A 25,248-nucleotide genomic window follows, 5' to 3' on the forward strand; every position below is an offset into this window, starting at 1 on the left:
CAAATAAGCTCATATGTAGGATCGAAGCCCATGTTTCATTCTATTCTAGGCTGCTTTTTTTAGATACAAACTTCCTTTTTATCCTTAGTGATATGCTAATTTAGACTTTGTGTGTGTGTGTGTGGTGCTGGGATTGAACCCAGGGCCATGTGCATGTGAGGCAAGCACTCTACCAACTAAGCTATAACCCCCTTGGTTTTGTTTTTTTAACTGTAAAGGTAATACATGCTGGGCTGGAGTTGTAGCTCAGTGGTAGAGCGCTTGCCTTGCATGCAGGAGATACTGGGTTCAATCCTTGTCACCACATAAAAACAAATAGATAAAACAAAGATATTGAGTCCATCTATAACTTAAAAAAAGTAATATGTGCTTATAGTAAAAAATAGACACATAAAAAACCCAGTAGGGTCTAAAATGACAAATAATATTTTTCCTTTATTCCCAACCCTTTATTTCCACTCCTAGCTGTTAATGTTTTTTTGTGTATCAAAGCATGGCATTTTGCTTTCATTCTGTGGATGTGCCACGTATTGAAACAATGTGTTGTTGGTAGTGGACACTTAAGACTGTTTCCAGTTCTGAGTTTTCTAGTTGGTGTTTCACTTTCTCAAGTAATATTGCAGCAAATGACTCCTGAGCTGTGGCTTTCTTAGGTCAATGTACACTTTTGATGTTGACATATGTTATCAAATTGCCACCTCACAGGCTTTGCCAATTTGTATAAGAGAGGTCATGCCCAGCATTCATGATGGTTTGGGGGTAATATCAGACTTTTAAATTGTGTTAGTCAGCTAGAGAAAAATAATGTTTTCTTTTTATCTACATACTTGAAATTATGAGTGAGGTCGAGCAGCTTTTCATGGCTTTATCTTTCTTTTTCTGTTGATTTCCTGTTCATGTCCTTTGCATGTGTTTTTTGGATTGTTCAATTCAAACAGCCCTTTGTATGTGGACTTTCTGTGTTGCAAATCCTTCCCCAGTTGGTCTTTTGATTTTGTATAAGGGATTCTTATTTTAGTCATAATAGTAATTGATAGTGATGATATAGATTGATTAGTCTGTCCTTCATAGCTTTTTGGGATTTCCATTATACTTAGGAAGGCCCTTCCCACTTTTTAAGAATGTTTTTTAAAAAAATCCTAACTGGGGCTGGGGATGTGGCTCAAGTGGTAGCGCGCTCGCCTGGCATGCGTGAGACACTGGGTTTGATCCTCAGCACCACATAAACATAAATAAGTGAAATAAAGGTATTGTATTCAACTACAACTAAAAAATAAATATTAAAAAATCCTAACTGAATTAAATTTTTTTCTGTTGGGTCCCCCCCATCCAATCACTCGTTGTCCCTTCTCCCAGCTTCCCACTTTTGGGAATGAACTGAAGGCCCTGTCTTTCCTGCAGAAGCAGCTAAGAGCTGAGGAAGCAAAAATTGTTCAAGAAAAAGCTGCAAAGATCAAGGAGTGGGTGACGCTAAAGTTAGCAGAGGTGAGTGGAGAGCTCATGTTGGGGGGCCTGGCCTGGGGGTGAGGCTGGGGTTGCCTTTTCCCAAGTTCCTGCCTCCTCTGCTTGGTGGCAGCTTGCTCACCTTCATCTTGTTAACCATTTGTCCTGCATTCAGATTAAACTCTGTAGCACCTGGCTTTATCTCTTGTTCCTTTTGTCATGATCAGTTTCCCTGGAGCTCCTTACTAGCTTTGTGCTGTGTTTAAGTTTGGGAAGAAGGAAAGAACCTCACTTTTGAGAAGTCCCCTCAGTTTCCTTCTAAGGAGCACACTCAGACCATCCTCCACTCACCGTCTTTTCTTCTCTGTCCCGTCCATTTTCAACTTTTAAAAATCCAGGTATGGTGGCACATGCCTGTGTCTCAGGAGGCTAAGGCAGGAGGATCGCAAGTTCAAAGCCCACCTCAGCAACTTAGCTAAACCCTGGCTCTAAACAAAATATTTAAAAAGGCTGCAGATGTGGCTCAGTGGTTAAGCACCCTTGGGTCAATCCTGGATACCCCCCCAAAAAAAAATTTGTGGCAAACATTAATAAATAATAAAAAGTAATTATGATGAAACATGTAAAATTTACCAAATTCTTATTTTAAGTGTACATTCAGTGGCATTAAATACACACACAGTGTTGAGTAGCCAATTACCACTGTGTCCAAAACTTCTCATCACCCCCCAAAATTCTGTACCCTCCAAATGCTCTCTTTCCCCAGCTGCTAGAAACCTCTACTCCCCTTTTCCTTTCTGGGTATGCATTTTGGTGGTTATCACGTGCTACAGCTTATCAGTGCTGCTAGCATACAAACAAAACCCAGCCTCCTTCTAAAGAAAAGAATAGGGAGTTTGGACAAGGATGAACTCCATCTTTGGAGTTCATCCTTGTCCAAACAAACTTCCTTTGTCCTCCAGAGACACATGGTCCCTCCTTTGGGAGCATGTTTCTCATTTTGCACCCCTCCCCTTCTTTAGATGCTCATCTCAGGTCACATGATAGACTGCAAGTTCTTGGAGACAGAACTAAGGACTGGTTTACCTCCATATTCCCATAGCCCCAGCTGATCCTTTCAAAGAGATGCTCCATGAAAGTATGCTGGATTTAATTTAAAAAGAAAATGCATCTGGGCACAGTGGTGCATGCCTGTAATCCCAGTGGCTCAGGAGGCTGAGACAGGAGGATCTTGAGTTCAAAGCCAGCCTCAGCAAAAGTGAGGCACTAAGCAACTCAGTGAGACCCTGTCTCTACATAAAATACAAAATAGGGCTGGGGATGTGGCTCAGTGGTTAAGTGCCCCTGAGTTTAATCCCTCATACCGCCCCCCCGCCCCTACAAAAACAAAGAAAAAAAAATGCAGTTACCATGAGGCTGGATCTCATATGTGTTTTGTTGAACAAAACAAATCAGACACACAGAAGTACATACTGTATAGTTGCATTTATCTAAAGTACAGAAATGGGCACAACTATGGAAAACCAAGGTGAAGGGATGCATCCTGAGATGGTAAGTCCCAAAAAGCAAGGAAGCAAATTCAGTAAACTTAAAAGAGTGGTGTCCTTTAGGAGGGAAATAAGGAGCGAGTGATTGTGAAGGGGTGAGTCAGGAAGTTGCCTGGGGTGCTGCCAGTTAGCTTATATTTGTTAAGTGGGCAATTGTCACATGCATATGAATTTCAGAATTATTTGTGAATCTGTTCATTGATGCAGGATGCAATTGTCTATGTATATGTTATATTTCACTATTTATCTATTTATCTATCTATTTATTTATTTTCAGCACGGCAATTGAAGCCAGAGACACTTTACATCCTCAGCCCATTTTTTTTATCTTTTATTTTGTCACAGAGCCTTGCTAAGTTGCTGCCCAGGTAGCCTCAAACTTTCCATCTTCCCGCCTTAGCCTCCTGAGTAGCTGGGACTGCAGGCATGTGCCACTGTGCCTGGTTATATTTCACACTTTTCAGAAGGATAAACATAGTGAAAGTTTCAAGTCACAGCACCAACAAACAAACAAAACTAGAAAAGGAAGCATGGGGGCTGTCAAAGTAGAGGGTCAGCACTGGATTGGTGGGACACCGGATGCTCTTTTTCAAAGATTTGGGCTTTTAATTTTATTTAGAGTTCTATGTCTGAACCTATAGGAGCTGAGTATCCTAAATCTCCCTTTTCTGAACTTCCCTTATCTCTCCCTCTCTCCCTCTCCCCCTCTCTTCCTCTTCCCTCTACCCCCTCTCTTCCTCTCTCCCTACACCTGCCCCTATCCCTTCCCTCCCGCCCTTCTTTCCTTCTTTCTATGGAACCCAGGACCTTGAGCATACTAGGGATGCACTTTACTACTGAGATACATCCCTGCCCCCTCTAAATCTTCATTTTCTTTTTTTCCAGCTTGAGATGGAGAATCAGCATCTGAAAAACTGTAATCAGCGCCTGGTGGAGCAGGTGGGAGCCCTTCAAGATGCGCTGAAAGGTAGGCAGGCCTGGGTGTGTGTGCTGTGGAGTACGGTGCTGATTTGAGGGAGCTCTCAATATTTGCCTGTTTTTGCCCCAATCACAGCTCTTCAGATGACACCTTCAGGGAAGCTGCTGGTGGCCCCCCAAGAAGCCCCAGAGGAGAATCCTGTCCCTTCAGATCCAGGAGCTCAGCCTGTGGCACAAGATAGTGGTCCTCAGGCCCAGGCTTTGAAGGTGGCTTTGCCTGGACCTTATCTGGGTGCCCTGCAGAGCAAGGGCTCTGTGCCTGAAGCCAGAAGCCCAGTGGAGGATTCTAGTTGCAGCATGGTCCACCCCGAGGAAATAGAGGCCAAGACCCTTCCACCTCATCTGGGAAAAGAGGGCTCTCCCAGCCAGCTGGGTGTGATACCTGGCTCCGCAAGATGTGGCTCAGCCTCCTTGGGGGAGGGCCTGGTCACTGCTCGTTGTGGAGGGATACTCTTTGGGACCAAGACCTCTGCCAGGGAAGGTGGCCCTGGCAGCAGCCTAACCCTACCAAAGGCACGGGCTTCCAGTACCCCCTGGAATAGCATCCAGGTGGCCAAAAGGCACCACAGCCAGCCCCAGGTAGGCCCTGGGCACTTTGATCATGTGGTGAACATTGAGGTTGGAGCCCTGGCAGCACTCCACCCCTCTGTCCTTTCTAAGCTGAAGCCCCCAGCTGAGCTCCGGGAAGAACCAGAGAAGATGGAAATGGAGGAGTCACCTCCAGCAGGGAAGGAGGAAGGAGAGAACCTGAAGGCCCCTAGACCTGAGCTAGAGAAAGAACTGGAGAATAAACCACCCACACCTCCACTACACCGGTTTCCATCATGGGTAAGAGGCAACCTTGGGGCCAGACAGAGGGGCAGAGCCATCAATAGGCTCACAGTCCACACACTGAGCATCCCTACTGCAGCTCTGAGGGGCCTCCCCAACCAACCCAGCTGGGGGGGTGGGGGCAGAGCCAGATCTGAAGTGATGTGGATGGTGGCTGGCAGTCATTTCTCAAGCCTCACTAAGTGCCACATGCCAACCTGGGTGCTTTGTGCACATTTTCTCTTTTCATCTTTGTGACTTTTTGAGTGTGGGTTTAAGAGCACAGGTCCTAAGAAGAAACCACTAGGGTTAAAATGCTAACTGTGTGACCTTGGGCAAGTTACTAAACTCTGTGTCTCAGTTTCCCTACATAATTGGGGATAATAGTCACTATTTTATAGGGCTGTTGTGAGGATTAAATGTGTTGATAATTAAATGTGTTGATATCTAATAAGTCCTTGCAAGTGGTAAATGATACATTAAGTGTTGAGTATTTTTATTTCTTTTTTAATTTCTTTCTTTTTTTTTTTTTTTTCCTTTTTTACCTTTTTGGCATACTGGGGAGTTGAACCCAGGCCCTCACATGTGCTAGGCAAGTTCTCTCCCACTAAGCTGCATCCCTGGCCCTTTTTATTTTTTCTTTTGAGACAAGGTCTCGCTAAATTGCCCAGGCTGGCCTCAAATTTTGAATCCTCCTGCCTCAGCCTCCCGCATAGTTGGGATTACAGGGGTGCACCACCATACCATCTAGATATTTTCATTTCTGAGCCTTAGCTTCCTTACTTGTAACATTAGATAAACTTACACCATGTCTGGTGGAATCACTTCAGAATCAATGACCTTGGGTGGAGTTAGAGACATGGATGAAACAAGACCGGCCTTGTATGAGTACATAGTTGAGCTGGGCAATGGGTACCAGGTCATTATCTATACTGTTCTCCCTACTTTTGTGTCTGACATTTTCTGTGATAAAATGTTAACGTAAAAATGGAGTAGGTGGGGTGTTATTAACATTTCTTAGGTTAGCGGTGAGGATGGCATGAGTTGTAAAGGGCTTAAGTACAGGGCCTGGCATGTGGGAGGGATTCTCAGCTGTGCAAGGAATTGGTGCTGTTTCTCCCCTTGACACACTTGGAAACTGCTGTCCCCTCCATTTGTTTTTTGCCCATGGTCCTATGGGGACAGTGAGAGAGTCAGGCTTTGAACTGAGTGTCGACTGCCTTCAGAGCCCAGCACCAGCAGTCTAGCTGTACAGCCTCTGGGGGACATGGCCTGGGCAGTTGTCAAGTCTCTTACTCATGGTCAGACCAGATGCTACCATGTGAGGCAGCACTATGAGGGACAGCTGAGTGTTGGCTCCTGGCAGCAGAGGGAATGGGGTGCCCTGGGATGGGATTGTCTCCCCACACCACTACTTTGGAGATCCCTAATTTCAGGAGCGCTGGATCAGGGAGGCTCCTGTCCAGGCTTTTTGCCTGCACCCTTAGCAGCGAACGCTGACCAGTTGCTGATGGTTACAGTGGCACCTGCAAACTGGGGACAAAGCTGAGCAGAAAGCAGGCTATACAGAATGTCAGGAGATGGGAAAGTGCCATGGCCCCTGGCTGACCATCCTTCAAGCCATGGCTGCTGATGCTCTTCTTGTTCATTGTTGTCTTGCCCTGGAGCCCTAAAGCACAGGTGGGCCGAGGGAACATCGGAGAAGGGATAGAGCAGGAGAGCTTAGCAGGTGTTAACCCAGAAAAGTGTTGCTTACACTGATCATTTTGCCATATATCATCTACCATGGTGACTAAGAGTGGCTCTTGTGTTCTGCCTGTTCATATTAAGTGTGTGTGTATGTGTGTGAAAGAGAGAAAGAGAGTGGAGATGGGGAAGGGAGAAAGGAGAGGATAGAATATATAAAATGCTTTGATGGCACCTACCTGTAGTCCCAGGACAGAGGCAGAGGCAGAAGGATCACTTTAATCCCAGAGTTCAGGTCCAGCCTGGGCAACATAGCAAGACCCAGTCTCAAAAAACAAAAACAATAAAATGCTTCAGACCCTGTTGCCTGAGTGAACATCGCTACACTCTAGGGTACAGGTCTTAAGGGGAAGCATCAAATATTTCTGCAGACCTTTCTCTCTCTCTCTCAGCGGGTCCCAGGGACCCAAAGAGTTGGCCAATGCAATTTAAGGAGAATTTGTCTCCTGTTGTCAGTCCTCTTTGTAACTTGCTCCTGAGGGAAACAAGACTTAATGCCACCGTGTCAGTTCATCCAAGACCCCTGAGGCAGGATCACCCTGTCCCATGACCGCCAGAGGGCTTAGCCCCTCTCTAAGGCAGGACCTGGGCAGTGACCATCTGAGGGGGTGGGGCTGGGAATTAGAGGAGGACATTTTTTACTCTGAGGGAGTCAAATACATTTATTTGCCTTTGGAGTCTGTAGAGCCTTTTTTCTCTTAATCCTTGTGACAACTTTGTGAGGTAGGCATTAGATACACTTTTGCCAAATAGTACCTCAATCCCTTAAGCTTGAGTTTCATTTCCTTTGTGAAGTTAGAATAAACTTGATTTGATTCCGTGATCACTGCTGGCAGAAATCCTCTTTTCTCTGCCTAATTTCATGGCTTACACCTGATTTATCTACACTGTGCAAGCTCAGGAATCCCCTGCCTGCCTCAGCGCCCTGTGGTCGTCCTTCTCACTGCCCGCCACCTCTTGTCTTGCCAAGGCTCCAGTTACCTCAGCATCTCCTCCCGCATCACTAGCCTCTCATCTTAGTTGCCCCCATGCTACTGCCTGCCTCTAGAGCTACACCCCGGTGTGCATCCTACTCCCTCCCAGCCCTGTCCCCAGCCCAGCTGGCCCCCAGCTGCCTCCCTGGGCCAGGCTGGCATTCCTCCCAAAGCTGACTGACCTTCCTCTCCAACCCCTGTGACTCATGTCACCTGAGCAGGCCTTTGTTCTCCCTGTGGGGTAAGCAGAGCAAACAGCTCTAGAATAGCCTGGGCAGGGCCTTGTGGTTTATTAGGACAACCAACCTCCCAAGACCCAGGGGCCTGCCTTAGGCCCCAAGGGGATGGGAGACCTTAGGGCCCATATTCTCTATGAGTGTCTTTGACTTTGGAGTTTTGAATTCCTGTTGGGCTAAATAGGCTTTATAGGTTGTCCCTAAGGCCTAACTATGATTTAACAGTGTTGCTATAGGAAGCCAGCATGTTCTAGGTTCCAAATGGCTGGCTTTCCAAAGAGCATACCCTCCCCGTGTAGCTCTGACTTCCTCATTATCAACACTTCTAACTTCTCCTATAATTAAAAAAAAAAAATCACTTGATTCCACACCAGCCTCCTGGAAGAGGTATTATTGTCTCCATTTTGGAGCCAAGGAAAATGAAGCTCAGAAATGAAGAAACTTGGCTGAGATCCCCTAGACAGTAACTGGCCCACCCAGGTCTGCCCACCTCCAAAGACATGTTTTCCATTTGCCGGGGACAGGTACTGTCCTGGGCGCTGACCTGGGACCTCTCATTTCAGGAGAGCCGGATCTATGCAGTGGCCACTTCGGGCATGCAGCTGTCAGATGTGTCTTCCCGGAGTCACATTGCCTGCTGTGGTGAGTCCAAGCAAGGCTCAAAGGGCTTGAATGCCACTGGTGGGCAGAGTGGGCAAGTAGGGAGGTGGAGACTGAGCAATATCCAGGGTCGGGATGGCCTGGTGCCAATGCCCATCCCCAGCAGGAGCAGTTCAGGTGCGGTCCCACGGCCTGGGCTGTGCAAGAGGGAAAAGAAGTTATGCAGGTTCAGCCCTGACTGCTGGCTCCAAAGTTACTGGCCAGCCCCAGCATGCCCACAGTGATCGGAGCCATGGACACATGGCAAGAGTGGGACACGTGCAAACCATGTGGAGGGGTAAATGATTAAAGGGCAAGAATTTTGGATTTCATTGTGGTAGGTCCTCTTCTGTGTGGTCCCCAAAGGAAGTCAAGGAGAACGGAAAGGAGGAAGATGCCTCCCCAACATACCTCTCTGCCACCTTAGTTCATCCCATCCCTCTTTTCCCCCAGCTTCAAGCCCTCCTGCCCTTGCATCCCCTGTGTCTTTCTCTGGCCTTGTCTACAAGAATGTCACTGTGCCTGTCTACACAGCACTGAAAGGGGTAAGAAAGGACTATGCAAAGAAGGGACATCCCCATCAGTAGAGCCCCTGGGCTTGGCATGCAGGGACTTGGGGGGGGGAGAGTGTTGAGGGCCAGAAACCTGCATGCAGTGACCTTGAATAGTGAACTCAACCCATCATATGTCATTTTGATTTGTTATTTATAATTCTGATTATAAGAATTCTGCATTTATAAAAATCTGAGCCAGTAAGAATGTGGCAAAACAAGAAGTTAAAGGTTAGACCTCTGCTTGCTCCAATTCCACTCCCATCTTTTCTCGTGTCTTTCTCACTTCCCAGGTCCCAGAGGGCAGTGGTCCCAGAGAGCAGTTCTCCTTCGAGAACTGGTTATATATGTTTACACACACTCCTATGACGCTGCTAACATTGCTACTCATTTTAAGCAAAAATCAGATGTACTGCAACAGGATGCTTCCATACACATTTTGTCTTTTTGTTATTTGTTTTTGAATCATAATAAAAAGTTTGATAAAACTTCTGATGGAAGAATAAAAAAATGAAGTTTCCTGTCATAGTTATTTTTAATTCCTAACCCTAGAGAGAACTATCATTCATGGTTTGGTGTTTATTCTTTTGTGCCCTCTGCTGCATTTATTTACAGATGCACTTATAAATATGTACGTGCCCTCTCTTTCTCTCTCCCTCTTTTCCTCTCTCCTCATTCTTTCACACATGCACGCCTACATATGCTCACAAAGGGTACATGATACACATCATTCTATGCCTCTATTGCTCTCTTGACATAGATATCCTTGTACTTAAATATACAGAATTCTAAAGGTGGAATCTCTGGGCAGATTATATGAGTGTTTTAGGTGTTGACAGGTACTGCTACATTATTTTCTTAAAAATGCCTTATGGGCTGGGAGTGCCACAGAGCACTTGCCCAGCCATGTGTAAAGCCCTGTGTTTGATCCCTAGCACCACACACACACACACACACACACACACACACAAATAGACTTTGTCACGCTGGAGTATTCCAACCTCCTGCTATTTCCCCAAACTTTCACCAACATTGAGATAAATAATCAGTCTTTTTAAATGTTTGCCTTTCAAGAAGATCTCTCACTCCTGTTCCTCACTCCACCTGACCTGTGGCATGGCTTTCTCTCCCCCTGGTGGAGGGAGCGAGGGACACAGCAGGCAGGGTGCAGTCTGGATGGGATAGCTCTTTGGGGACCATAGAAGATGATGTGTATAGGAGGGAGGAACGTCATGGAGGTAAGAACATGAGTGAAGTCAGGAAGGAACCTGACTGTTTGGGACAGTTGTCTTTTCAGTGATGAGCGAATGGCCCCTGTGTTGCCCCAGACAGGCTGTGAAGGCCATGCCTGGGCACTTGGAATCCAAGTATAAGCTGTTGGGTAAGAAAGGCTTGTTTTGTAGCCTGAGCTTCAGTCGGGAAGGGGACTTGTCTTGCAGAGAGCCATGCAGATCAGCAATGTGCCCTTCGCTGACGACTCCTCTGGGTCTGATGATGACTGCAGCTCTCAGGCCAGTTTCCGAATATCAGTCCCTTGTTCTGAGTGTAGGAAGACCAGCGGACTAGGCAGTCCCCGGGCCATCAAGAGAGGTACAGAGAAGGGGGGCAGGAGGGTCCCCTCACCCCTTTCCATGGGATTTGTCCATGGGGGACCTTACTTGATCTGTACTTGGGATCCCCAACAGCTCTACCCTTAGCCCCAGACTGGAGGTCCCAGGTCTGTGATGAAGACCCTGTAGCCCCTGGGCCATGTGAGTTGGGAGGTGTAGGACCCAGACCTTGATTCCTCTTCTGGTGGCCAGGGGTCTCCATGTCTTCACTGAGCTCCGAGGGTGACTACGCCATTCCCCCTGATGCCTGTTCGCTGGACAGTGACTACTCAGAGCCTGAGCACAAACTTCAACGCACCTCGTCCTACTCCACCGACGGGCTGGGCCTAGGCGGGGTGAGCAACAGAGGGCACAGTGGGACAGACCTACAGCAGAGGCTGCCTGGGCTAAGTGGGTTAGGCCCCTGGGTTGGTACAGAGAGGGAGGCAATCCTGGAGAGTGGGCTGGGGGTGTCCACTGATGAAAGCAGATGCACACAGACCCCAGGCTCGGGGGAGGGGGGAAGGAGGAGCGTAGAGAGCTCCTTGGTACCCTATGAGGGGTTCGCACCTGTTGCTTTATCTCCACACTGACCCTCGGATGCTGACGTGAGCTGTCAGATTGTGCTTTACAGGCATAGTCTTCAGTGCTCGCACTTCACATCTCATTTGTCCTTGTAGTCCTCTTGGGATTATTGCCCTGTTTTGGGGTTATTACCCTGTCTTAGGGATGAGACACTTAAGGTTCCGACTTGCACTACATGCCAGGGCCAGCAGTGAATCCAGACCTAATTCCCCAGCCCTGGCTCCACTCTACTCCACAAACCCTCTACCCTGGCCTGTGCCCACTGTTCCCCAGGCCAGCCTGACCTCTCATGCCATGCCGCCTAGAATGACCTTCCTCCTCAGCATTTTTTTTAAATACTTATTTTTTAGTTGTAGTTGGACACAGCACCTTTATTTTATTTATTTTTATGTAGTGCTGAGGATCGAACCCAGGGCCTCGAATGTGCTAGGTGAGGGCTCTACTGCTGAGCCACAGCCCCAGCCCTCTCAGCCTCCCAAATTCTTTGAAGAATTTCATCATTCTTCCAGAGACCTGTTCAGGTCTGGTTTTTTCCTGAAGCTCTTCCTAGCCGCCCTCTTGCCTGAGCCCCTGATCTGCCACTTTCTCATGGCAGACCAGGAGTTATCTTCCCCAGCCATGTGGGAGCCCTCCCCTGCAGGACCATCCTGGCTTTTCTACTCCTCTCTGAACCCCCAACAGGGTATGGTGCCCAGAAAATAAATACAAGGAATAGGCACCTAATAAGTTTTTAAAATATTGCCAGGTGCAGTGGCACACGCCTGTAATCTCAGCGGCTTGGGAGATCAGCTGAGGCAGGAGGATGGTGAATTCCAAGCCAACCTCAGCAAAAAGTGAGGTGTTAAGCAACTCAGTGAGACCCTATCTCTAAATAAATTGCAAAAAGGGCTGGGGATGTGGCTCAATGGTCAAGTGCCCCTGAGTTCAATCCACAGTACCAAAAAAAAAAAAAAAGTTTTTAAAAAATTGATGGCAAAGCAGTGATTCAGCTGGACCATTTTGACTTGTGTGATGTAGAGCCCCAAGTGATTTCCCCTTTCTGTCTCCCTCTCCCTCTCTGCTCTCTCACCCCTCAGGAGTCACTGGAGAAGTCAGGCTACCTACTGAAAATGGGAAGCCGGGTGAAGACATGGAAGAGGCGCTGGTTTGTCCTGAGACAGGGACAAATTCTGTACTACAAGTCCCCGGTGAGACCCCTCCTCCAGCACTGGAGGTAGAAGGATCCCAGTCCAGACTCAGAACTGTATGATAAGGACTGAAAGAAAGGCAGTGTGTTCAAGGCCAGAGCACAGAGATCTGACAGGCAGTGAGAGGCACTCAAAGCTTTGAGACACACAGGGGACCATGAGGCTGGGCATGGCTTCTCACAATGAAATAAGGCACAAGACAGTCAAGGCAGCCCCTGGCCAGCTGGCTTGGGAATTTCTTCTTCCTTCAGAAGCCGATTGCTTCTCATGTTTAGTCCTATAAAAAGATCTGTTCCTAGGCTGCCCTCACTTCATCTGGATTATTCTAACAGACAACCCATTACCTTCTCCACCTCTTCCTTCCATTGTCTGGAATTAAGGAGCCTTGATGTTGGGAACTAGTTTGACAGAACCTCCCTAGAGAACTAATTTTAATTATTGAAGAGGGAAAATCGGCCTTGCTCTTGTGTAGATCCCCTTTGATTGGTAGTGGCTGTCACCAACTCCATACTCTCTTTTAAGGATTCTGGGTCTATATTTCTCTATGATAAGCATTCCATGATTGATTGATTGATGTCTGCAGTGATAATGGAAAGAATAATAGTAATGATATATATGCCACTTATTTGCCATGTTTCATATAAGAATATAGTGAAAAGTTTTGTTTTTGTTTAAGATGGGGTCTTATTATGCTACCAAATCTGGTCTTGAATACTTAAGTTTAAGAGATCCTCCTGTCTCAGCCTCCCAAGTAGCTGGGACTACAGGTCTACACCACCACACCCACTTTAACAAAAAGAATTTATAGGGACTTTATCATTGAATAATAATTTGGTAACTTCTGACCCAATTTTAAAGGCTTACTCAGTCTTTATTGAGGCTTGTATTGGAAAGACCCATTCTTCTAAGTATAGCTTCATTTAGCTAGAACCAGAATCTAGAACAAGTTACCCATCATACCATACCAGGAAAGCTTGGGAATAACTTTTCCCGTTGCCTTTGACCTGCAGTAAGATATGAGGGTAAATGATGCTCTGAGAAGCCTCCAATGCTTTGCTCTCTGTTCCTTTCTTTACAGAGTGATGTCATTCGGAAACCTCAAGGTCAAGTGGATCTGAACTCCCATTGCCAAATTGTTCGAGGGGAGGGTGCACAGACATTCCAGGTGAACCTGATCAGAGCAGTTGGTATTTTAGGCAGATCAGATGCTAGGTTTGGATATGACTATGTTTGAGACAAAGATGGGGCAAAAAGAACATGAATGAAAGACTTAACATCAACATTAGGATGTTGTACTACATTGTGAATATAAGGAAGGAAGAGGAGACAATGTGAAATGGAGTGAAGGTAGGAAAGATAGGGAGGAAAAGAAGAAAGGGAGCAACAGGGTAGGAATAAGGAAGATCCAGTGAATTCAGGGTCTTGTGTCATCTCAGAGCTTGTCTTGCTGCCTCTGGCCCCAATCCTTTGCCCTCCACAGCTTATCTCAGAGAAGAAGACCTACTACCTGACAGCAGATTCACCCAGCCTGCTGGAGGAGTGGATACGGGTCCTACAGAACTTGTTGAAGGTACAGGCCACCGGGCCTCCAGCCCTGCCTCAGGGTGGCACCAAGCCCACTGTGAAGGGCTGGCTGACCAAGGTATGAGGGAGCTGAGGGGAGGAACCTCCAGAGTCCGGGAGCCAGGAGTGGGAGGGGCAAAGAGTGGTGGGCTCCCTCCTTTCCCACAGTTCCTAAATCCAGGGGCTTCTCATGTAACTAGCTGGTTGACCCTCAAACATGGTCTAACAACATAAGGTGATGGTGATGGTATCTAGGAAGCAGAGCTGAGGATTGTTAGAACAAGTATTCCCAATACAGGAAGGAAAGCAATGGTTTTACCCCATTTTGAGGTCATTAGGGGTTGCCCCCACATTGTATCCACCATGCCTCAGAATTAACAGTGTCAAGAAGAGACTTGGGCAGATTGGGAATAGCCAGTCATCCAAAGACTACAGTGTCCTAGGCCTGCCCTAAAGACATTTTAGTTAGGGCTCTTCTGGTTGCAGGGAACAGAGAACCATTTGCTAACCCATGGAAAGGGAAGTTAACAAGGTAGCACTTAGTGACAACAGACACCCCAGAGCCAGAGCAGCTGTGCTCAGCAGTCTCAAGGGTTATGGGCTCTCAGCCTCTGCATCCCCCTTCAGGCTGTGTTGATGCCATTCTCTGCATCTGGGTAGTTTCTGTTCCCTCATGATCTGTGGTCACCCAAGGGTTTCAGCCTGCCTTGGCTCTTACCTTCCTTGCATCCTAACAACCCTCGCCTCTGCCAACTAGCAAGTTCTTCCTGTGTTCACATTCCTGGAAGGGATATCTGATTGTCCTGGTATCCATCTTTTTTTTTCTTTAAGATTTTGATGGACCTTTATTTTATTAATTTATTTATATGTGGTGCTGAGAATCGAACCCAGTGCCTCACACATGCTAGGCAAGCGCGCTGCCATGTGCCACAACCCCAGCCCCTAGGTATCCATCTTTTAATGGTAGGTCATAGGTCACTGAATAGCCCAAGGAAGGCTGGTGTACACATCATGGTCTTTTCTGTGAAAGGGGTTCTATTAGTAGGGAGTCTAACAGGCATTTCCACTAAGGACCTGAGTCTTCTCTTTGGCTTCTTTTTGCCAGTCCTGGATTTTTTTCTGGGGCCCTCTGGTTCTAATAATGCTAGTTCATTTCTGTCCTCCAGGTAAAACATGGCCACTCCAAGCTAGTCTGGTGTGCTCTTGTTAGGAAAACCTTCTACTATTACCGGAGCCATGAGGATAAGGTACCTCAACTTCCTGACAGCAACTATTCCCCCAAGCCACATTGCTGTGGCTCCATGTCCTGATGTCAGTCCCCATCTTTACCCTGTACCCAACCAAACCCACAACTAGTACAACAGCCAGCTGGCTAGATCTCTCCAGAGCATGCAGCCAGCATGTATAACCTGTGTGGTCTATTGGTTATTCTCAAATAAGCCTCACTCTGCTCCCAGCCTGGCTGCAATGCTATAGCTTCCAGCTTCCCATCCGGTCGTCTGTCCACATCCAAGACTCCCACCCTCTAGAGCTTAAGTATTCAGAGAGAGGAAATTCCCTCATCCCCCTGGTTCTCCCACTCATGGACGGCTCATGTCTACAGCGACCCCTGGGTCGTCTGCCTGTGCGGGATGCACGCATAGAAGAAGTAGATCGATCCTGTGACTCAGATGAGGACTATGAGGCTGGAGGAACCAGACGGTTACTTTCCTCCCACTGTACGCTGGTGATCCATCCTCCAGAGCACAGTCCTACCTACCTGCTCATTGGTACCAAGCATGAAAAGGTAAGGTAGGAGTTGGGCCTTTGTGGCCAAACTTGGATTTGTGATTTTGATCTTCCTTTCTCTTTCTTTATCTTTTTTCTTTCTTTCTTTTTTTTTTTAATGTATGGACCTTTATTTTATTCATTTATTTATATGTGGTGCTGAGAATCAAACCCAGTGCCTCACACATGCTAGGCAAGCACTCTACCACTGAGCCACAGCCTCAGCCCTTCCTTTCTCTTTCGCCTGAGCTTCCCTAAATTTATTTCCCTCTTTTAATACTTTGGCAATTAATATTCTCTGAATGAGAATATAGCTTTCCATTGAATTCATTCCCAGTGATCAGCATCTTCCCTGGGGCCATGAGATAGAACCAACTTGGAAATAGGTCCCTGTTCACCTGATCCCTAATCTTTCCCCTTAGAAACTGGTAACCTTGAGTCTTGCCAACCACAGTGGCTGAATCCCACTGTGGGAATCCTCTTTGGAACTTTTACCTCCACTCTTTCACTCTCCCACATCCAATGGCTTCCCACCTTCTTCCAGGATACATGGCTTTACCACCTCACAGTGGCTGCAGGTGGCAGCAGTGCCAAGGTAGGCACTGCCTATGAGCAGCTCATTGGGAAACTGATGGATGGTGAGGGAGACCCAGGTAAGGTAAGGGTGGCCATTGTGGTGTGGGTTGGAGGGTGGAGGCTAGGTGCTTATTGGTCAGGAACCCAAAGAAAGCACTGTGGTCCCCTGGAGCTGTGCTAAATATAACTAATTCAGAACAGGAGTCCCCATCCTACTTTTCAGGGCCCCTATGTCTCTGTCTAAGACACTCGGGGGGAGTTTGTCTGGGAAGCAGACTGTTCAGTGATCTGGGTAAATGTTTCACTCTTCAGACCACAGCTTTGCTGGCTGGGCAGAGGACTGAGGAAAGGAGGTAGCTGGTTAATCTATAGTTAGACTTTGTTAATTAATAATTTGAGCCTAAATTTGATCAGGCTAAACTAAGCCTGGGGCTGTTTAGGGGTCTTTATTTTGCTACTGAGTCTCAGGGTCCTCAGGAACTAACCAAGGCACACACCACGCACAGCCTTTTACTGCTACTGTGAGGCTTGTGTAATGTGTGTGCTCCTGCAGCCAATTCTGCACCATAAGGCAGAGACCTGCCCTTACATACACTTACCCTCAGGTGCATCCCAGCCATGCACACTCACCCTTCTTGCAGTTCTGTAGCAAAGTGCTGACTGCCTTCCTGTATGGCCACACTTGTGAGTGTGTGAATGCAGTGCACCCCTGCATACCCTGTAGTCTGTGACTGATACATGTTTCCCAGAGAGTTAAATTATTGTCTTCCTCACAAACTAAAGTTGGGGCTGGGAGGGTGGGAGGTGAGTTCCTTCCTCAGTAGTAACTGTACTGCTTTCTGGTGCTGTGCTTTGGACAGATTCCCCACTCTGGAGGCACCCTATGCTGTGCTATAGCAAAGATGGGCTGTGTACCTCCCTCACCACCCTGCCCTCTGAGGCTCTGCAGACAGAGGCTCTCAAGCTCTTCAAGGTAAAGTAAGAGCATAGCCCAGGCCCATCAACCAGTGGTGTCCACACTGCATGCCCAGGCTTGGCCTGGAGCAGCCTAAGCCTACTGCTGTGATAACATGGGTGGAGGAGATAGGGTAGCCCACAGGGGGATCCAGAGAGAAAGGGAAAGAAGGTCCCCCAAGGTCCCCCAATGGCTTCCTTTACGGCAACCTTCCTTTATGGCAGAGGGAAGCTCTAGGACTTTGAGAAATGCCAGTGAAAACTCTCTCTTGATGAAGATGCCCCCCTATAGTCCACAGTAGGAAGGGCCAGGTTTACATTGCTTCTGGACTTCAGAGACTTTGACCTATTTAAAAATGTTCTTTGTGCTCATCTGAATTTTTTTAATATTTATTTTTTAGTTATAGGTGTACACAATACTTTTATTTTATCTTTGTGTGGTGCTGAAGATCGAACCCAGTGCCCCATGCATGCTAGGCAAGCACTCGACCTCTGAGCCACAACCCCAGCCCCGCTTATCTGAATTTTTAAATGAATTTTCTTATGTAAGCTAACTTTGTCTTGCTTGTATAATGGAAACCTTTAAAGAAGGAAAGATTCATTCTGTGAGATGAAGTGGTACACACCTGTCATCCCAACAATTTGGGAGGCTGAAGCAGAAGGATCATAAGTTCAAGGCCAGCCTCAACAACTTAATGAGACCCTGTCTCAAAAGTAAAAAATAAAAAGGTTTGCGGATGTAGTTCAGTGGAAAAGCAGTCCTGGATTCAATCCCTAGTTCCAAAAAAAAAGGAATGATTCTATCCCAGAATAGCCACTTCAGCATAGATGCTTGTAAGCAGTAATAATGCTCTTTCCTAGAAAGAGCTGTCTGTGGTGAATTTGAGCCTCCCTTAGGGCTCTGCTTGGGGTCAGACACCATTGCACTGTCAGAACAATAATCATGGTGCTGTCTCTGCCTGTACCACTGTTGTTCCCCTCCCAGTCCTGCCAGCTCTTCATCAATGTGCCCGTAGAGGCTGCCTCAGTGGACTACCACGTGTCCCTGGCCCAGACAGCACTGCAGGTGTGCCTGGTTCACCCTGAGCTGCAGAGCGAGATCTACTGCCAACTCATGAAGCAGACCAGCTGCCGCCCACCTCAGAAGTACTCCCTCATGCAGGTTAGCATTCCCTGGGGATGGAACATCTGAACAGAATCACTGGCAAGGACTGCCCAGGAAGAAAAAAAGTGGAAGGTGATGGGCAAATTGTGCTCTGTGCCAAGCGAGCAAACAGCCTCCATGCTCTGAGCTGCCTCAGTACAGCTTATCTGTCTGTGCATTGTCAGATTGTGTGATCACCATTCTGAACAAAGCCTGACCAAGCTGGCCAACCCGGTTCCCACAGAAGGTTGGGGGGTTCTGGTGTGGGGAAAGAGTGTCAAACGTTTTGCAGCTTGGAACTGCAAGGCAGGGGCTCTGCAGACCCAGCACACAGCCCACCCTATGTGTCCCCTGGCAGTGTTGGCAGCTCCTGGCTCTGTGTGCCCCACTTTTCCTGCCTCAGCATCATTTCCTCTGGTATGTTAAGCAGCAGCTCCAACGCCATGCAGATCCCAGGTGAGTAGATGTGTTTCTGCTGCCACTACTGATTGCGGTATGATTGCCACTACTGATTGCGGTATGATTAAGAGGGATGATGGGGAGACTAGATAGAGCAGATTGTTCCTCCCCTCCAAGATTTGCTCAGGATTGAGAGATGTTGTCCATTATCTTGTGCAAACAGGCACATGGAGATCTGGGCATGCTTAGGCTTCTCTGCACACCAGTCCATGTGTTTTGGGGTGTTTTGTAGGGTAGTTCATGTGAAACCATATTGCCCCTAAGTTGTCCCCAAATATTCACTGTTTCTATGTTATTCTGGCTTCTGCAAGAAAACATGCATGCTAGCAGTCTACCACAGATAGGTTATGAATGACAAATTAATACTCTAGTCTTAAGGGCTTTTCCTACAACCTACCCCTGCTAGTTTTGGTGCTAGCTAAATTGGGTAGGCACCTGGGTGCCACAGAGGCAGGGATGATCAGAGTGCCTAGTGTTCTCATCCTCCTGGCTTTTTAGAAATGAAACTGGCCAGTATGCCACCTACTGTCAGCGGGCAGTGGAGCGAACTCTGCAGTCAGGGGAGCGGGAAGCCAGACCATCACGCATGGAAGTGGTGTCCATCTTGCTGCGAAACCCCTTCCACCACTCCTTGCCCTTCAGCATCCCTGTGCACTTTGCCAACGGGACTTACCAGGTGAGGAAACTGGCTGAGCTTTCTGACCCAAGTGTTCTTACTGTCTAGAGGAAACATCTCTGGCCCAGGTGAGTGCCAAGCCTCTGTGGGCTTTCAGATTCTTAACAGGGAAACCAGAAAAAAGGATGAGCTTAGAATTTGGCACGGGAGGGGGCATTAATTCATGTGTTTAGGGAGAAAGGAGTTTGAATCACAGAAGCACTTCATTGTGCGGTTCTCTGGAAGTAGATCTCTTTATCACATGAACAGGGAAGCTGACATATGACTAGGAAAGTGGCATGAGACTGAAGCCCCAAGAGTGACAGTAAAGAAGGGACCAAGCTTGTCTGTTCTGGTTTACAGTGGGCAGGCTCAGCTTCCTTCCCCTGACCTTCTGTGTCTGAATATGGAAACCATCTTGCCTGGTTCTCTTGCATTCACCCTTGCTCCTCTCCACCTGCTATAGAAAGCCTCCACAAGCCTACTGAGCTCAGAGTGCCTCCCCTCCTCCACAGGTGGTTGGTTTTGATGGCTCCTCCACAGTTGATGAGTTCCTGCAGCGGCTGAATCAGGAGACGGGCATGAGGAAATCATCCCACTCTGGCTTTGCTCTCTTCACCGATGATCCTTCTGGCAGGGATCTGGAACACTGCCTGCAGGGGAGTGTCAAGGTGACAGCCTCCCCACTTAGCCACCCCAGACTCAGGAATACTAGTGCCATCCAGTGGGCACCCGACTATTCAGTAGCACATTTGGTGCTGAGCCCAAGGTACTTCCTGGGCCAGCATTTTTGTGCTAGTCTAAAATGTAGCTGTGTGGGCAGAACAAAAATGCATGTACCCTCATCTCTGGGGACAAGATCTCCATACCCTGCCTCCATCCAGTGGCCCTGCAGCATCCAGGGGAAAGAGCCTCTTCTCAGCTTGGTAAAGGGGCAGGAAAGCTCTGCTGAGCCTACATCGGCCCACTCATAGGCAGAGAACTGTATGCCTGCACCCACTGTGTGCCATCTTATGCACCAGGACCTATGCTATGCTTATAGTTGTTTTATTTATTTATTTATTTAAAATTAAATAATTAATTAATTAAAAATAAGTAGGGATTGCTTTACTACTAAGCTACATCCCCAGCCCCTAGCTTATAGGTTTTAACAAAGTAGATCCTTCTTGTACCTGTGTTATTAGAGGCCCTTAAATGGGATTGAAGACCAATCTGTATTATGGTCTAGAATTAGAATGAGAGTCTTAGTGTGTATGGGAATGTGCTGCAGCACTTGATGAGTATATTTGGCTCCAGAATCTGTCTTTACAACAGCAGGACAAGGGCTTCTAATCTTACCACTTCCAGGAAAAAAATATGCCAGGTATCTTCCTCATAAGTGTCTGAAGGCCATTGGGTATATTTGTTGAAAAGAATGGCAGTCGGTGGAATGGAAAAGGAGCCAGTGAGATGAGGCCACGGGTTTCAGGGTCCCTGCGTAGCCTCCAGGAAGCCCCCTCGACTATGAAGGCAGTGGGACAGCGTTCCTTGCTTTGCTGCTCACCATGCCCAGGGCAGGTTGTACCTCCCCATCCATTTGTGAGGGAGTGGCAGCACTGCAGGTCCTGGGAGTATGAGGCCCCACACAGGTCAGTCACCTGATGGGAGCACTCACAGTTCTGCCTAAGTACAGGCAACCAGGGCTGGACCTTTTTGCCCTCACAAGGGGCTTCTTTGACTTTCCTCTTTTGCCTCTTCAAGATCTGTGATGCCATCTCCAAGTGGGAACAAGCCCTGAAGGAGCTGCACCCTGGAAAATCTGAGGGTGGGACACGCGTTGTGAAGCTGATGTACAAGAACAGGTCCTGAGCACTGCCTGTGGGAAAACATGAGGACTGCCAGTGGGGGCCAGCTCATCACCTCCTCAGCTGGATGGCCTGTCCTAGACAGGCAGACGGGCCCACAGATCCAACCCTGCCTGATGGGCATTAGCTGAGGTGCAGGCCGGCGCTGCTCCTACTCCTGAGACACTGGGTAGCTCAGGCTTTGTCAGCCAGGCAAATAAGTTCCATTAGTCTCCTGGAATCTTAACTCATCCAACACCCTAATAAACACTGATTCCAGGTGCTAGATTCCTGTCACCAAATCCATTAAGTCTAATGGTATATTCAGAATTAGCCACATCCTGCTGTGGTTATAAGATCTGCATGGTCCTGCATCTGCTCTGTCATACCTGATTACGTTTCTGGAGCAATAGGAAATAGTATAAAGAATTATGGGGGTTTTGTTTGTTTTGGAAATCAAGATAAAAAGATCCAGAGAAAGCCTCATCCCTGATTGGGATCCCAACTGAAACTTGGCTTCTCACTCTTTTCCCTCTAGGCTGTACTTTCGGAGTCAAGTCAAAGGGGAGACAGAGCGAGAGCGACTGTTGCTTGCCTTTCAAACCAGTGGAGAGATAGTGGCAGGGAGATTTCCTGTCAATAAAGAACTGGCTCTTGAGATGGCCGCTCTGATGGCCCAGGTATGGTTCTGTCTGTTCAGGAAATATAAGGGTCAGGAGGCCATCTTGGGACTCCCAGGTGGAATCTCCAAGGCAGGTGGAATCACCATGCAGCCTGAAATATTAGAGATTTCTGCAGATCTGGAGGTGCTCAGAAGAGGGCAGCATGCTGTCCCGGGTACAGACAACAGACAGCTTACCCACTGCAGACGGACTACAGTCCAGAATGCTGGACTGGGAATTCAGAACAGGGGTTTGAGTCCTAGCCATGTTCCCATGTGAAATGTTGGCCAAGACATGTCATTTGTCTATGCTTTAGTTTCCTACTCTGTATACTAAAAACAAAATACTTCCCTTCCTGCATCCACAGGGTTGTACTACTAAGTATGATGCTTAGATAACAAATATCTCATAATGTATGAGATAAAATGTATAAAGCATCCAACATTATAAGTAGAATTAGGAAGACCATACATTCAAACTTTGACTCTCCTTCCTATTACCTGTAGGAGCCATCTTGCCAGAGGTATGTGGGATACCTCCATGGTCCCCATAAGAAAAAGGCTGGATCAACATGCTGGAAAGGAAGGGGAAATAATTGTTGATATTTATAAGTATTAACATCAACATGGATATCCTATAGTTGGCCCTATGCTAAGCATTTTGTATGTATTTTCCCACATAGTTCTCATTCCCACTTAGTTGAGGAAATTGAAGCTCAGAGTGTTTAACTTGATCAAGGACATAAAGCTCGAAATAACAGAACTGGGATTTGAGCTAGGTAGTCTGTCTTTCAGGATCTGTAGCATTGTCAATTCTATGGCCCATATTCTTTGATTAGAAACTAGAATTTCATTTCTACTCTGAAAAAAAAAAAAAAGAAACTAGAATTTCCACATAATTTCCCATGTCTGCCACTAATTAACTGTCTTTGGATAAGGTAATTACCTCAGCTGCAAAATGAAAGTTGGTCTAGACAATCTACAGTATTCTAGAACTCTAAGGTTATTTCTGTAGTGTTTATGAAACTTGAAATAAAGGTTCTGTTCACAAGTATTTTTTAATATCCAATCACACCCCACAAATAAACAGTGGTTTAGTTCACCTCTCCAAAAACATCCACCTGGCCCCATCTACCTCCAGACTCTTGTTAACTCCTATGTTTTTTTGCTATAGGTAGAATATGGGGACTTGGAGAAGCCTATTCTGCCAGGTCCTGGGAGCACACCCCCTGCCAAGACTCATCATCTTCTCCAGCAAGTCCTAGATAGGTTCTACCCAAGGCGCTACAGACATGGGGCACCCCCTGAACAGCTGAGGTAGGTAGCCTGCAAGGTCTTGCAGGGAGGTATTGTGGGGAGGCCCCAGAGCTGTGATGAGACTTCATGGGCACTATTTCTCTCCATACACCCCAACAGGCATCTGACAGATATGCTGACCACAAAGTGGGCAGCACTGCAAGGCTGCTCCCCTTCTGAATGCATCCGTATCTACCTGACTGTGGCCCGGAAATGGCCTCTTTTTGGTGCTAAGCTTTTTGCTGCTCAGGTAAGTGCCAGTGGAAGGAGCCACATCCTCAGGAATATCCTAAATTTCTCCTGGAGCTGCACTCCCCATCTGGTCATGTTTGAGCCACTCCAGTCTACAACCCCTGCCTCCACACTACCAACCACAAGGGGTCACTTTCTCTCCACCTATTTCTAACCTACTCCAGGTTACCATGGTCCAGAGCACAGTTGTGATTCATAGCTTTATGAAAGTGTTTATTATAGACTTGTCAATGCTATTCCTGAAAGAGAAGAGGATCAACGAATTCACACACAAGGATTTCAACTTAAAATACTCCATTTTAAAGGAGTTTGAAAGAAACATGTATAACCTAAATAAATCTCTATTAGCTTAACATGGCACACAGGGGAATCAGACTACATAGGCAAGAGTTAATTTCACCTCTGCATGAAGGCCAGGAGGCCAGTAGTAATTTTAGTTGGAACTTTTCCTCACTAGGCATCTGGAGTACATGAATTTTATAGAAAACAGATATTATCCTGTAACCAGACATTATAATCAGACATTAAGCTGCTCATGTTTCTGCTCACTGAAGCCAGAGTTCAGAAAATGGATATTCACTCATTTATCCAACAAATATTATGAAGTTCCTACTATATCTAATGCTACTTGTTTAAGATTATAAGAACTGAACAAATCAGACAGCCCTTGCCTTCATGAAGCTTCACATATAATGGGGGAGATGCACATTAACCAAATAATCATCTATATATTCATTTTTTGTCTTCTCCCGCATCGTACATATGCACACATGTATATTTATTTATTTAAATTTTATGGGGCTAGGGATTGAACCAGGGCCTTGAGTATGCTAGGCAGAGATTCTACCACTGAGCTACACCCTCAACCCCTATCATTCATATATATCATTAATTCATATATTTTCATATGTATATGATGATATATATATAATTTATATATGTATTTTTTTTTACAAGCGGTTACAGGAATATGAAGGAAAAGTATAGGGGTGTTATAAAGGCATCTATAAAGAGGCCCACTTGATCTTGGAAGTTGGGGAAAGCTTCAGAAAAGGTGACCTGTCCATCTCTCCCTCTCCTCCTAGCCTTTTGAGTAGGAAAGAAAAACCTTCTGAATCATCCCACTGCAGCCCTGGCAATAAAAATTCAGGAAATGTCCACTACATGTCATGTTCTCACTAGTAAGGCTTAAGCCTACAAGATTGCATCCTTGTTTTTCCATTCTTTTAAAGTCCTTAGGAAATTGGTTAAAGCAAGATGCACTTCAGCTGGGAAACACTGTGAACAGAATGCTACGTTTCTGAGATCTGAAACAGCCTGTTCCCCATGCAAAAGATAGGGCTGGCCTCTATTCTGCAGCCCAGAGCTTTCTGTCCAGTGTTTTGCAGCAGGATGATGTGATCCCATCCACCTCTGGGATCGTTAGTAGATGCCTCATGCCACAGACACTCTTGCCTGTTTATTAACGAATGCTATACAAATTGTTTTCTGTGTTTTCCAAGATGAGGTTGAAAATTACTGCTTAGCAGATCCCTGGATGTACCTTTATCCTCAGAAAGTACTTAATGGTTCAAATTCTCTAACCCTGGATATTATGTCTGATGGGATTTTTCTGATCTGCAGCCTGCCAAGCTGTCTTCCAAGGAGAACACTCTGATATGGATTGCTGTGAATGAAGATGGTGTCAGCATCCTGGACCACCACACTATGGTATGGAAAGAGGAAAGGGTGGCTTTGATCCTTCCTCTTCCTCTTGTCTTCTCTCTGGATTCAAAGGTCTGAGTTAGATGACCATGGTTCCCTTACTTTCACC

At 46.7% G+C, this 25,248-nt stretch overlaps 1 protein-coding gene across 4 annotated transcripts in view; it reads left to right on the plus strand.

Moving 5' to 3' along the window:
* The window catches only part of Plekhh1 (pleckstrin homology, MyTH4 and FERM domain containing H1), a 49,712-nt gene that overhangs the window by 21,161 nt on the left and 3,303 nt on the right, over positions 1-25,248 (plus strand). For 3 of the 4 annotated variants that reach the window (XM_048798562.1, XM_015490372.2, XM_048798561.1), the window contains 23 exons: positions 1,402-1,485; positions 3,876-3,957; positions 4,045-4,796; positions 8,298-8,376; positions 8,827-8,918; positions 10,364-10,514; positions 10,727-10,869; positions 12,175-12,285; positions 13,364-13,450; positions 13,766-13,927; positions 15,015-15,095; positions 15,452-15,634; positions 16,160-16,268; positions 17,052-17,164; positions 18,131-18,307; positions 18,648-18,745; positions 19,247-19,424; positions 19,919-20,074; positions 21,144-21,244; positions 21,765-21,906; positions 23,062-23,204; positions 23,304-23,433; positions 25,059-25,145. In XM_048798562.1, coding sequence (XP_048654519.1) covers positions 1,402-1,485; positions 3,876-3,957; positions 4,045-4,796; positions 8,298-8,376; positions 8,827-8,918; positions 10,364-10,514; positions 10,727-10,869; positions 12,175-12,285; positions 13,364-13,450; positions 13,766-13,927; positions 15,015-15,095; positions 15,452-15,634; positions 16,160-16,268; positions 17,052-17,164; positions 18,131-18,307; positions 18,648-18,745; positions 19,247-19,424; positions 19,919-20,074; positions 21,144-21,244; positions 21,765-21,906; positions 23,062-23,204; positions 23,304-23,433; positions 25,059-25,145 — 3,441 coding nt within the window. The remainder of the gene's footprint in view (positions 1-1,401; positions 1,486-3,875; positions 3,958-4,044; positions 4,797-8,297; positions 8,377-8,826; positions 8,919-10,363; positions 10,515-10,726; positions 10,870-12,174; positions 12,286-13,363; positions 13,451-13,765; positions 13,928-15,014; positions 15,096-15,451; positions 15,635-16,159; positions 16,269-17,051; positions 17,165-18,130; positions 18,308-18,647; positions 18,746-19,246; positions 19,425-19,918; positions 20,075-21,143; positions 21,245-21,764; positions 21,907-23,061; positions 23,205-23,303; positions 23,434-25,058; positions 25,146-25,248) is intronic. The other variant, XM_048798563.1, reaches the window with a different exon arrangement.

Source organism: Marmota marmota, unplaced genomic scaffold (genome assembly GCF_001458135.2).
Source record: "Marmota marmota marmota unplaced genomic scaffold, marMar, whole genome shotgun sequence".
In the NCBI taxonomy this organism is placed as follows: Eukaryota; Metazoa; Chordata; class Mammalia; order Rodentia; family Sciuridae; genus Marmota; species Marmota marmota.